This window comes from Amblyomma maculatum, chromosome 1 (genome assembly GCF_055883805.1).
Source record: "Amblyomma maculatum isolate TAMU_Amacu chromosome 1, ASM5588380v1, whole genome shotgun sequence".
NCBI lineage: Eukaryota > Metazoa > Arthropoda > Arachnida > Ixodida > Ixodidae > Amblyomma > Amblyomma maculatum.
The window spans coordinates 252072768-252086706 of record NC_139344.1 but is presented as its reverse complement, the minus strand read 5'-3'; the positions used below and the strand labels follow the sequence as shown (position 1 = coordinate 252086706).

At 43.1% G+C, this 13939-nt stretch overlaps 2 protein-coding genes across 5 annotated transcripts in view; one reads left to right on the top strand and one right to left on the bottom strand.

The window, feature by feature from the left end:
• LOC146206224 (aurora kinase-like) overlaps window positions 1-13939 on the top strand; it is an 880154-nt gene that overhangs the window by 306733 nt on the left and 559482 nt on the right. The window lies entirely within an intron of this gene.
• On the bottom strand, window positions 3945-6654 carry LOC146206238 (uncharacterized). Of its 3 annotated transcripts, none has more exons than XM_084590840.1 (4): window positions 5428-6654; window positions 4499-4647; window positions 4324-4401; window positions 3945-4215 (listed from the first exon to the last, which is right to left on the bottom strand). In XM_084590840.1, the coding sequence occupies exons 1-4, from the start codon at window positions 5666-5668 to the stop codon at window positions 4063-4065; spliced, it is 621 nt and encodes a 206-aa protein (XP_084446966.1). In that variant the 5' UTR covers window positions 5669-6654; the 3' UTR covers window positions 3945-4062. The 3 variants fall into 3 exon arrangements, with proteins under 3 accessions (XP_084446966.1, XP_084446967.1, XP_084446965.1); XM_084590841.1 differs by having other exon boundaries at window positions 4303-4401; window positions 5635-6653; XM_084590839.1 differs by having other exon boundaries at window positions 3951-4215; window positions 4303-4401; window positions 5428-6646.

Below are 13939 nucleotides of genomic sequence, written 5' to 3'. Positions count from 1 at the left end.
AGCCATTATAATTCGAACTACAAATAGACACATCACACTCAAACAGCCAATTTTGCTTAATTCCATTTGCATTGAGGTCGTGCTGAGTTTTAAAACACTAGGTGTTGTGTTCCAAGAAATCTTGTCATGGAATTTGCATGTAGCTGACATCGCACTAAAACTATCGGAGATTATAGGCACACTTTACAGAAATCATCACATACTGACAAAAAAATATGATACATATATATAACACTCTGTTTCTTTCTAGGCTAAGCTACTGTCATTTAATCCGGGCACCTACATGTCAAAGGAATATAGCAAGAATCCATACTTTGCAAAAAAGATTCCTTCGAATCATTTGAAAACGTACCGCCCTGTTTTCATTCACAACAGCTATTCCGAAGTATAATGTTCTGCTAGTCAGTGCACTATGCCACTATCGACAATGCAAAGCACATAAGCAGGAGAACAAAAATGGTTCTAGTTTTCTCAAGGAGTTAAGCAATCTAGAAAAGAGTGCTCCGGTATGCACAACACCTAGAAGAGAGCCCTGGGATGTAAAAACATATAGAGCCACATATGGACAACATATGATGTAAAATAAATTACCTAGAATGCTAAACTGGTTTGACAGCTTTAATATTGAGTTTGGCAGAATCACCCTCAAACAAATATGTCACTATTTACAGTTCAACTCCATACCACTTTATACTTTTAGGTATCTACAAGGTAAGTTAAACAACTCCCCCATTTTTTTCTTTCTATTGATGTACACATGCTATTTCAGTAATTAGAGAATATGAATGTTTTTCTGCGTTTTGTAATGCCACTTATATTTATGGCTTAAACTCGTCAATACTTCCTCTTATCAAAGTTTTATGCTTATTTTATGTGCTGTACAGAGTGTATAGCCGATATTTGTACTTGCATTTGCTAACATGCCAATTGGGTGGCATGAGGCTCTGTCAAGCTGTCTCTTGCGACAGCTTTTTCCTCGTGTTTCCTGAATAATGTATCTGGTACTTGATACAAATAAACTTGAACTTCAACTTAATGACAAAGCTTTTAACCGATACCAGAATTGCGACATGTCGCTGTATGTACAGCGATGTCCCTTGGAGCAGTTGTTGGGTCAGACGACAGACAAGCTTTAGACACTGGTTCGGTGTGTTGGTGCTTCATAGAACGTACAGCGCACGTGCTGCAGTGAAGTTCAAGAAACAATTAGAATAAACTGTACTTCGTCGTCGACTCTGCTGTTGTCACAAGCAGCAAGAGCATATGTGCACGCTGCGGGGATGACACAGATGCAACCACTCTTCTACAGCGCAAGTCTATCTCTACCTCTTACCTTTACAGCCACAGAAATATTATTCAAACAAAAACAGTAAACCCCAGCTGCCAAGTGCACAATTATAGAGGCCGTGACAAGGCAACAGCGTGAAGGACAAACACTGGGCAATGTGGCCAGAGGACCATGGCGTGGTCTTCAGTGCTTGCTGCAAGAGGAATTTCAGTGGCAGCCCTACAGGCTGCACTCACGGTGCACAGATTTATAATTGCACTCTGAAATAAAGCTTTTTTTTTTTTTGTTAATATGAGAACTCCTTCATTATATACATAGGCCAGAGTTCTTCAGTGCCTTGTCAATGCAATTAACACTGTGATAGTGAAGGCAGCAATGAATCGATCATAAGCAAGGAATTTCATTTTAATAAATGTGCAATACACAGCACTGACTAGTAATGAAAAGCTTGACAATTTCTTAACATAAGATGCAACCACAGTGTACAGGTACAAAATGAAGAAAATGACATTGAATTTAGGAGCAGTGGCTTTGGCTACCTCTTGTTACACATTACAGAATCTGCAATGTCGGAAGGCACATTTGGTATAAGTATAAACCAAGTGTTGATGGCTACCAAGACAATTAACATTGCTACCTATTACTAAGGTTTGCAGGCCACCGTGATTGTAAGCTGCCATCACAGCATGAATGCGTGCATTCTTTAGAGATTGCATGAAAAAAACCCGTGTCGTGCTTGCGAGCTAAGGCTTAGCCATGAGTCACTGCTGATGAGTACTGAAGAACACAACGAACTACAGAAAGGTTCAGATGCACTTGCAATGTCTATATCCAGTCTACTGCAGGCACCAGTTCGCGATAACTGGGTATCCTAAAGTGATTTGATATTGTACGATAGGCTGGCAAACAAACAGCATGGTTACATATAGGACTCCCTTGTAACTGGATCTATTACAATACACAAGCAATGACCACATTTCAGTGTTTACGAGACAGTGGGCTGCAAATACTAAAACTGGAGGTATTTCGATAACTGTAATTATGCGTATTATTTATTCAAGCTGGACTACCTTTCTCCCTGAAATATTTGTTAACATTATAAAAGTTTTCAACCTGTGAATTACTCATTCTGCATGCGCTCTTGCTAATGCTATCTTGTGTGCTCAGACAGCACCACCCTTCGAAAGTTGCTGTCCCCTTCTGAAAAGAGGCTCAATCAAGTGTTCTGCACACAAGTAAACTATCAGGAAGTCACAATCTTCCATCACTGCATCTCATACAAGAATAGAATCTAACTGTTCAAGAATCGTGCTCTGTTCAAAAATGGCTTTGTCCGAAGCACAGTCGCCATAACTGTGAGTCACATGAGTGATGACACCTGTTTGCATTCCATTAGGTCTCCTCGATATAGCCGCGTTGCGATATGTTGGCAAATTGCACCGGAAGAGAGTGGAGTGAACTTTGGGCTTCGACTTAATTTCACGACTTGTTTAACTCGTGCTCACTGCATCTTGACGGGTGGTGACTGAGGAGTGAGTGTGACTGACTGAGCTGGGGGCATGGCCCGACTAGTCACCCCAAAACCAACCACTACTGTAAGAAGATGTGCTGCCATACAATGAACACTGATGCGGGGAGTACCTAGGAAAAAAAAAAAGAAAGAAAAACGTGCCACAGCGAGTCATCAAACATGCTTTGATCACACACACACATTGAAGAAATAAAGAACAGCGCTCACCCTTGGCCTGTTGCACTTGTGCATCATGGTTGTCTAGCATGCGGGAAATGTGCCAAAACATGTGAAATGGCGTTTACTAAAGCAAGCATGACTGTGCAGTCACTAGCTAGTTGTCTGCTAAGGAGCAGGTCAAGCAGCTCGCACAACTTGCATGGAAAGAGAACTGATGGGGAGGCTAGTACAGAAGTGCAGGGGAACTTGTGTAGTGCAATGGCAAACCAGGTGCCGAAGTGCAGGTGACTCTAGCTGCACTGACAAATCAAGTACAAAAGTGCCGCACCGACTGAACTGGTGTAGAAAGAGCAGCCAAATCGAGGAGACCTAATCCCCCCCCCTCTCCCCTCCCCTTTTTCGTTTTTGCATACACAAAATGACATTGTAGTGCAGTAACAATGAAGTCCCTGTGCAGTCAACAAACACAAAGGGTGGTTAACTGGCAAAAATGTATTGGCATGTTTCTCAATACCTTTTTCTGACAGCAGAAAAAACTAGATGGCAGTAGTTTGGATAGAATCACAGTTCTTATAGAATTACCTGAGCAGAAGTTGTCAAAGAGGAAGCAAACATGTCCTCAAGGAATGCACTTACAATGCTGCGCTTCAACCTTAGCTGTGCGAGCACGATCCGCTCATCAGAGACTTTTGCCATGGATGGCAATCCTCTGAAAGACTTCACATTTTCATCATTAAATATGTTCATAAACTTGAGCTAGAATGCACTCCTGCCCCCACTTGCTACACTCTCATTTACTGTAGTATATAGCCAAAGGCCATCTCAGAGAGAGCATTCACAACATGCTTTTCTTATGCTCATTTAGGAGCAATATTCAACAGCCCTGTGTTTTCCCCACTGAAATGACACTACACCTGAAAGCCATACACGTGGCATATATATATATATATATATATATATATATATATATATATATATATATATATATATATATATATATATATCTGACAAGTGTTACAAGTGTTAGTGACAAGTGATCATACAGAGGTAGCAAGCTGATATTCACAATGATCCGTATGCAACCTTATGATTCATCATGACAACAACATATATGGAAAAGCAGGTCAGGATCTGCAGCCATGTCTTCGAGTGAGGTTACCCCAGAAGTTGCTGAATGATCAGAAGACTGGCCCGCAACGCAAGAAGGTAGAAGAGGGTGCTGCGTTGTTTCTGCAGCCTGAAAAAAATAAAACACATTGTTGAGATTGAAATAAATAACCAGGGCACGTTTTCATGAGGCTGTTACTGAACGTTATTTTGTCACCTGTGTGGAAAAGGTGCTCACACTGCAGAGTCGTAGTGTATGAGCAGGGTCACCCTGGCTGCAAGATATGTTGGTATCCAAATCTGCTGTCTCCTTGACCTGATTACAAAAATAAAGTGCAAAAAGGCAGCTTATGCGTGTGGTTGTCAAATGAAGTTAAGTTTGTTAGTGAGTCACTGTAGCTCCAGTTGATTACTTTAGCCGATTGTTGGATCCTTCTTTTGAGCTGCACAGCACCGAGGTCTACAAAGTTGACAGCTTTCCCTGGGTCATGTGCAGGTGACTGTGGTAGGTTGCGGCTTGGCACAGCAGTCCGTCTTAGTCGTCTCCTCATGCTTGGTATGTCTAGAATTAGCAAATATATGTCACAACCAGTTTGTCACAACATTGCCTTTCTGGCAGTCAGTAAAGGAATGCCAAAATACAAATTGAAGCCCACGTATCAATGCAATTTAAATTCACGAAAAGTATGCAGTTGCACATCTGCAAATAACTTTATTTCTTCAAATAAAATACTACACATATTCTTGGACTTTCATGAAATGATGGTGTAGGCAAATAATTCAATTACGCGGCACGTGCGACAAGTTTTCTTTGTGCCCATCAGCCGGCGCATCTACCGTACCAAACCTTTGCCTCCCAATAAATTCCGCAATGAGCTAGAAGCAAAGTCCACACTACGGCAGTGATGGGAGATTAATGCACGCGTGCGTGGCCCGCGCTGCGCCCTTTACAAAATGGACTCGGATATAAAACATCCAAGAAACATGCCACCGGGCTGTAGTACGCGAGTTTTTGCAGAATAGAAAAACAAGAGAACGCTTGCCCTCGCCGTAAAAGCAGCAAAACTCGCTAAATGTCATGCACTCGATCACGCTTGTTAAATCGACTGGTTGCCTGCCTGACGTTTCGACGTTCTACCGTGTAGAAAAAAACATCGTCAGCTGCTCGTTCGCGTTGAAATGTCGTGTAGAAAAAAACATCGTCAGCTGCTCGTTCGCGTTGAAATGTTATGCCTTGTGGGCGGTAAACACAAATTACAGCAAAGTACGGAAATCCAGCTCGTTTTGTCAAATGCCTTTACAAACGCGTAAATTAGCGTTTACGAGGAAAGCTGGTGCTTACCGGGAAGGTAATAATCATCCCGAGTGAAATGCTTCGAACAAACGACCATTCTCGCGGTAACTTCTTTTGCAATCTTCAAGTTTTTTATCCATAACCTTCTTCGGACAGCGTCGTCTGCTTCTTTTGGAAAAGTATGAAATGACAGTGTGCGGTCTTTCCAGCGTGACGACCAACAAAATGGAACGCTACAGAACTGCATCGACGTACGCTTATTCGTTTTCTGATCTTCACGTGGTGACATCACGATGAATCGCGAACAAAGATGCCGTTTAGGCACGACCGAACAACAGACCGCAGTAATTTTGGAACGCAGTGTCTACCGTTCCGTCCAGACGGAATGCAGAACAAGCCGCTTAGCCGTTAGTCCTGTTAGCCACCTTATGGGATAATTTGCATGTAAAAAAATTATAAATGTTTATGTCAGCACTTCTAAGTAATTTTTCTTATAGAAAAACTATTGTATAATACTTTATTTTACTTTTATATTAAAAAAAATAACTTCCTAAAACGTTTCAAAAGAATGAAACCAAAACAAAACTGCTCCGACTATTCTATTAGTATAGTGCCTAGAATATATTCTAGGCACTATACTATTAGTGCGCATTTAGTGCGGCAAGCGGTGCCGGCCTCGTTACTATAAACTACCGGCATTCGAGACCAAAAAGAGAGAAAAAAAAAAAAAAAAAACAAAGACGAAAATTTGTCAGAAAGTAAAAAAAAAAAAAAAAACAGTCCCGCCATTATTCAGGAATTGTCCGTAGGTTTTGCACGGAAAATCTGCGAATATTTAAAAAGTAAGGTTTCCGAAGTTTTGCAGCTCCTGCGGAGGAGCGGAACGGCCGTGGGAGTGCGCGAGATGCTTATAATTTGCGCTGCTTAGCCTAGTCCAAGACTAGCTCACATAAAGCGCGAACTTAAAAGTAATGCTCAGCCGAATATTGTGCCACGTATGACCGCTCGCTACTTTTGGGGCAACGCAGACTAGAAGTAATACTTACCACGGCCAATCACAAAAGTTAAGTCACCATACCTGTCACAGTATATATATGGTCAAAATCCGGGTGCTTCATTTTGACATTTTATTTTCCAATAATTTATTACAGCTATCTGATGGCAATAATTAATTTGCAGGAAGTCGCTCATGTTATTGCAATCACATAAATTAGCTTCATGCGGAACTGTTTAAGAAAAAAAAAAAAAAAACACCACACCCAATGTTTATTGACTCCGATGCGCAGAAATACTGCAGAGTTGTCACACACACCATGTAACCGTCCAATGCACATATATCGCACTAACTTTTAGACGTACTATAGCCGTACCGAATCATTAAACGCAGCACATCCTCGGCGATAAAACCACCTATGGTAGATATGCAATAGATGTTAGTTTTCTCCAGGACATTTTGGACTTTGCAGGGATATCCAGGGGAGGAATCTGGTTAGCTGGGATACAGCTAATTTACAGTAGGAACAAAGAACTCGGGAGAGCAGGACGGCAGCGTGCCTCCGTTGAGAGCCTCTCGAGCAATCTCTCGTCCCTTCACAACAAATTCATGTCCTCTCGTTCGGCCCCGCCCACGCAGTCACAAATCACTGTCAGGCAGCAGGCGGTCGAGATGCAGCTGCAGGTCCCAATGTCGCAGGAACGGGGCCACAGGTCCCGGGACCGATCTCGAAGCCGATGGCAACAAGCGTCCGATGGTCGGCGCGCATCCCAGTCTGCGAATACTGGAGCAGCACGCTGGTTCCTTGCCGAGGTCACGTTTTTCCTTAAACTGCAAACGCAGGGGGAGAAGAACAACGTCCATCCCATAACACGGCGGCGCCACACAACCCGGTGACGCGGTGAAGCTTGGCCGGCCTGGCGCAACAGCGAAGCTGGGTCGGCCTGTCGGCATTAAAGTCCGCACAACAGCGCCCCCGCCTCCAGACAATGTGCTGGAAGATGATCTGCTCACACGCAGCTCAGCTGGTTAGGCGCGCCGAAAAGTCTTCTCCTTTGCAGTGTTCCGCTCACGTAACGACGAAGAAGCGCAGCCACTGGTCACCAACGGGAGGCTTACGTTTGCCCTCCGATCTTTCTTTGAGGCTAGCTTGACGGGACAATAGGCCTCAAGCCACACTCAACAAGAACCTCAGCCCGTAAAAAAATGGATGCCGTTGCCTGCCGCTTTGCATGCTTCTCTAGATTTTGCAAGCCTTTGCAGTCTTGTGATCACTCCCGAACGGCATTCGTGGTCGTTCTTCGTGCGTAGTAGGCCCCCACACCCGCCATAGCCGATTTTGATGAAAGGGGGGCAATGTCGTGGAAGGAGCACACGTACGCAACCGCGCTGTTGTCGCCACGACAGCTTCAGCCAACTGCTCATCTGTGAGCATCCAGAACCTACGTTATTTAAACTATCAGGGATTGGGAAAAAGCGGAAGACAGAAACAAAAGCCCCGAATACGACAGTGTGCACGACGGCACCTCGTACAGCGCGCTGCTTGCGCGCCGTCGCTTTCGGCATAGTTTCGTTTTCGCGCTCTCGGTTTCATCCGCTTGCGCTTTGTGTAGATGAAACTTCAGCAGCCGCAAAGAAATTCACGCCCCCCCTGTAAGCGGCCGATTCCTTGGTGTACTCGGAGTGCATTAATTGTAATCTGCCAAACAGTGCAGCGCGGTGAAGCCTTAGTAGTCAATCGGCCCGGGCCCGGCCCGAACCCAGCTGCCTTTTGTAATACACCCCCCGAGCCCGGTCCGGCTTCTCCGATAAATACCCGGTCCCGGACCGTGCCAGACCGAGCAAACTATGACTTACCCGGCCCGTCAAGCGGGTGAGCCCGGCCGAGGCCCAAAAAGAAAAAAATAATGAGCTAAGCGCGCTTCACTAATGCAGATGTTCTTGTCACTTCAATTTCCCTGAAAATAGGCCCTTGCTTTTAGAATAGTAGCGTGAAACTAATTCCTGGTCCTGGCTGAGTTGGGTATTGCTTCTTTTATGCCCAAAGAAAGCACATTGGCTTGCATTCCATGGATACAAATTTCCCAAAAGCAGTGTTATCAAATAAGACGGTTTTAGTTCTTATATTGCCGGCTACAGATCGTTAAAGAATATGCAAAAGAACTGATTCAAAATCAGTTCGCAGCTGTAGGTCATGCATTCAAAGAAGTTGGCATAGCCGCTCCTCAGTCAGACACCTGTTTCGTGTATTCAGGGGACGGGAAGGGGGGAGGGGGAGAGGCTTTGCTAGAAATTCTCGTTTTTATTAATTTACTAAAATATGAAAAAATTACAAGTGTCAATAACGCATGCTGAAACCAATTGCATCCAACATTCCACTCACAGCCTCAGCTGCGGTCTGGCAAAAATTCTATAATGTATTCCTCGGTTACACGTGCCTATAGTTGCTGCGTAATTATAGCTCCTTGTTATTCTGATATGAGCTTGAATTATTCTGTGAGTCAGGAACTTGTATTGAAAACCACAACTTCGTTGATTTTAGCTGTTAGTGCGGTTTACCGTTGTCAAAATGTTAAATACTATAAAGCTGCTCAGTATCATGCGATCCATATGAATGCCAAGTGTCATAAAATTTATTTAAACATCTCCACTGATCAACAATTAAGCAGCAGTACCTAAGAATACTCGGTTCAAAAGAGCAGCTATTTAACTGTAGAAAGTATCGGCTTTGTGTTCTTCATTCAACATCACACTGGAATGTAGGCTGGTACTCCACCGGACCCGTCTTACCTGAGGCAACATACACATACCCACACCTGATCCTGGCGAACCATATGTTCCGGGTTAAGAGGGTCCCTTGATCATATAATCTGGGAATGCCCGAATTCTCCCAGAGGACGCTATATATTGATTACAAAGAATCCTGGGAGACCCTGCTGAGCAGCTCGGACCCTCCCTGACCTAGTGCATAGCCTAGGGTGCCATTTCTGTTTTGACAATAAAAGTTCTTTCCTCCTCCTGCTTATTCTTATGGCACAGTTGTTTTTCAAAGGCTCCTGTACATGTATATTTCACATGGAAATCTGTGTCTGTCAATGTGTGGTCTTCGTAAGTGCTACTTCTCACTCTCAGGAAATCTAATAGCCTATCAAATGTCCTATGGTCGATTCACTAATGCTGATTTTACTTCAGTTCACCTGCAGATGCACTCATATGCTTACTGTCATACCCGTCTCTTATACAGCTGAAAGCAAACGTAGGATGCCTAGAGAAGACTATTTTTAGGTCTCCCTTGGAGATAGATAGGAGGTGTCCCATTTGAACCATAATATTCATGAACGCTTTCATTTAAAAATTAGAGGTCAGAATTGTTTTCCCACAGAATATTTCCGCTGAAGGCCTTCTTGCTCTCCTGCCCCACCTTACATTGTCCCTGCATGTCTAATACTTTCAGCGCTTCAGAATGTGAGATGATTGTAACGGAAAGAAAGCAAATGCACTTCAGGAGGCCAGAATCGTATGTACTTGACAAACGAATATGCAAATATTCTTTGGGTGGCAGTAAGAGGAAATATCTTGTTGGCGACGGAATTGGGGCTTGTGATACATTAGTGGTTCTAACTCGCAAACATTCACATTTTTCGAGGACTTGCAATGTTAACTGTTTGTTTACGACAAGAACTAAAACACGAGGAAAAAATAAGAAGAAAAGTATTTATGCCATGACTAAACCATTGTCAGACGAATTTAGGGCTGGTTCCAACTAGAGCACTTTTAAAACCTCTGTCTCCACTCTTACCGGGGCTAGCAACCAGCAGGATAACAATCTACACTCCTCACCAACTAATGTTAGGGGAAGGAATAATGTTTTCGCTAGATAATCAAAGACTAGGTAAAGGTCTTAAGTGACGAACGGTCAGGGAAAAGATAACCAATTTGTCTGCAGTTCCCTGATCAATCGAAAATTTGGAAAAGGAGAGATCGGGACCTCAGCCAAACACACAATTAGCATTGAAGTCACTACTATCCTAATTTGCTTTTTATTCCATATCCATCTTAACACTTACTTCTTTTCCACATACGTGCATACGAGACAAACCTATGCAGTGGGAACAACCCAGTATGTTCCGTTCACTGGTTGTTTAAAAAAGAAAACTGTAGTTACAGGGAGGAAGCTAGCGCTTAATGGCAACGCGAGTCTATACCCAGGCACCTGTTCTGCTGCCTGCATCCCAGACAACCCTCTGGTGCCACACACACGTTACCCACCGCAGTCCTGCTTCTTCAAAACATGCAGCAAATGCATGCGGTTTCGAACAATGCGGATACTGCAGAGAGCTGCACGCACAGAAGGTATCGGCGGCAGGAAGGGGAAAAGGGATGGAAACAGGTGCTTTGGTTGTGGCACCGCTGACAACACAGCCACCACCGACATTCCATCGGGTGGCCTTTGTGAATAAGTGCTTCCACTAGCTCAGTGATGGCCGCGACGAGGGAGTACAGGTGCACAGTGAAATCTCAAAACAGATACTGAATGACACCCTGGAAGGCTCAGCAAACTTCGCATATGTATCTGCTGTTTTATTTGCATATTCCTTAGTTTTCCAAATTGTTTTAATTTTCTCTTTACATCCTAACATGTCGTATGACATTACCATGTATAAAAAGTTTGCAATCTGGAAATAGTAATGAACTGGCATTATATCTATATATTCAGCTGGTACTCCTTCATTTCAACCGCTTAAAACATAAGCAGTGGTCATACGATAAAACTAGCTGTTCATTCGCAGGCCCGAGCCTGGCCCAGGCCCATCATTTTACATGCCCCAGTTCAGCCTGGGCCCGCAACTTAAAGCCCCTGTTCAGCACAGGCCCGCCCATAAAGTGTTTTACCAGGCCTGGCCTGTGGGTCAAGCCTGAGCTTTCGGGTAAGCCCAAGCACGTGCAGAGCTCAAGGTGGTGCTGCATGTGCCTAAACTGTATGGTGCCTCAATGCGCTCCCTCACTGGGCCTAGCCTTGTAGGCCAGGCCCATTGCTGTTGACTGTGGGTCTGTTCTCCGCAGGGCATTGAAGAGGAATTTTTTCGACTTCGGTTCGGATTCGGGTTCACACTTTTCAGGTGCAGATTGAGCTCCAGAGAAACATTTCGTTTTTGTTTGAATCGGTTCGACTGGGTGCAGAACAAAAAAAAAAAAAAAAAAAAAAGAACTGAATTTTTATTTTCACTTCACTTATTTAATACCGAGTTTTCTTTGCTCTGCCAATACATATTAAAAGCTGAAAATTATACTAGTCTGTGCATTGTAACTGTCATCAGATGTGATAGAGTCCACTTGTTTGTACAGACCTCAGCAAAATGTTTATTTTGAGTGACTGACAATTAGAGCAGGATGGGAGAAAATTATTATATTAATTCACACACAATCAGCCAAAGCTGTCACGTGCAGAATGAAAGTTAAAGGGAAATAATGTTTCATGCTGCGCTTTTCATGTACACAAAATTTCATGCGAATTTTATTTTGGAACAAAACCTTTACTGCTACATGTACATCAGTGTTTCATCTGGCTCCCACTAAAGGACTTTGAAATCAGATCAAGGCCAAACAAAGCACACCTCAAGACTAATGATGTGTATACCATATGTGTGAGTATATATCGCACAGCACGTGCACACCTTTGCATTTCGTGCTTTTATGGAGGTGAAATGCAAAGCCATCAGTGTGTTGTAGACCAAAACGTTCTGATAGAAGTCTCCTCAGTCACATATTGGGGGTTGGAGTCATTATCATATTTGCCGGAGAACTGGATTATTGAATTATCTCATTCCTGTGGCCGTGGTGCAACTACTGTCTTACTGCGCGTCATGGTTGCCTGCATAGGCGCACTATATACCTACTTCTAGAGCCACTTTGAGGCTAGACTGGTGTGTTAAGTAGCATAATTTACAACAAGCATGACACGACATCATGGCTGCTCAAAGATATTTTATTAAGCGCTCAGTATATGCTGCTAAATTTTTTTATTGCAGCATAGAATGACCAAAGAAAAAGGAGATTGTCGAAGGTTGTTCAAGACAGATCGAACTGTACCGTGAACCAGTTTGGACTGGTACCTCCGATTAGTTCCGTTCAGGTTCAGTTCCAAGAAGGCAAAAAAAAAAACTTGGGTTCGGTTTGGTTCCTGTCAGACACCCTGGTTCTCCTACTCCTGCTTTGTGGTGAAGAAGAAAGTAACCCAGCCCCAATGTAACCAAAAATCTAAATGCTATCCTAGACGAAAACCGGCAGATAAAAGATGCCAGCAAGGCATGTGAAGCTGCCCTTTCTGAACTAGATGAAAAGCTCACCAAAGTAAACGATGTCGTAGAGTTAACGAAAGTGACAAAATAGAAAATACAAAAACTCGAAGAAAAAGTGCACCTGGAAAACATTTTGTGGGCTCAATTTTACTAGGTTTTTGACTTTGACGACCGTGCTCGATGGAAAAACATTTTGGTTTTTACATTAAAGAAGGTTGTGACAAAAAACAAACAAACAAAAAAAAAAGACCGGATCTTGAAAACATAGTTTTCTGCATGGTAAACCTTAGCATTAGTGCAAGTTCAGTGTGACACATTAATAGGGCTGGCAGGCCATGAAATGATCATATGTCATTGTCTGCCTGTACAAATATAATGAAAAGATAATGAAAAGAAATGAAAATTCACTACTGAAATTCCCAAGACCAGCAGATTACAATTCTATGTTTGCATGCTCGTACAGATTATTTGTTTTGGCAATAACCTAGAACTGTGCAACCTTTACAAGACTATATAAATCAGGGCACTCAAAGCTAGTTAAGGATGGCATAGTGGTGACGTGCGTCCGGTCAGCGGTATTTTAATCATGTGCTTACAAGGTTAATACCCAGTTTGACGGCGCAAGTGAGTAGAATAAAAATGAGCAGTTACCCTGACCATCTAATAATTAGAGCTTGTGATAAAGTAAAGAGGTTGATAAAAAGGGGCGTAAGGAAGCGGGAAAAGGTCAGCGATTTTAAGAAGGTAGCAGTTGTGCCATATGTGCATAATCTGTCATATGGTTTAAAGAAAACAGAAAGCAATCATGATGTTAAGGTTGCTTTCTCAGCATCCTTAAAACTATAAATCTGAGTAGTATTTGGGGGCAGCAGCAGAGAAATGAGACTGGTTCATGAGCCCTGGTGCATATGTCACGTTACACATCGCCCGAAGTTCATTTCATGCGAAGTTGGTGTTTTATATAAGTTGCCGCTTTCTTGTGGTGGTGTGTATATTGGCCAGATTGGGCGATGCATCAACAAGAGACTTCAAGAATACTCCAATTCCTGTGATAATGATTCTACTGCACCATCGATTGATCAAGCTCAGCATCAACGTTCGTGTGGATGAAAGCCCATTTTTTAGTGCCCAGTAGTTCTTTTCACACATAAACTATCTAGAGAAGTTATGGAAGCTTATTTTATGGAGACATAGGGTGACACTTGCATCAGTTGTCCATCATCGGTGGTATTGAAGAAGGAAATGGATTATTTAATGACTGCCTATG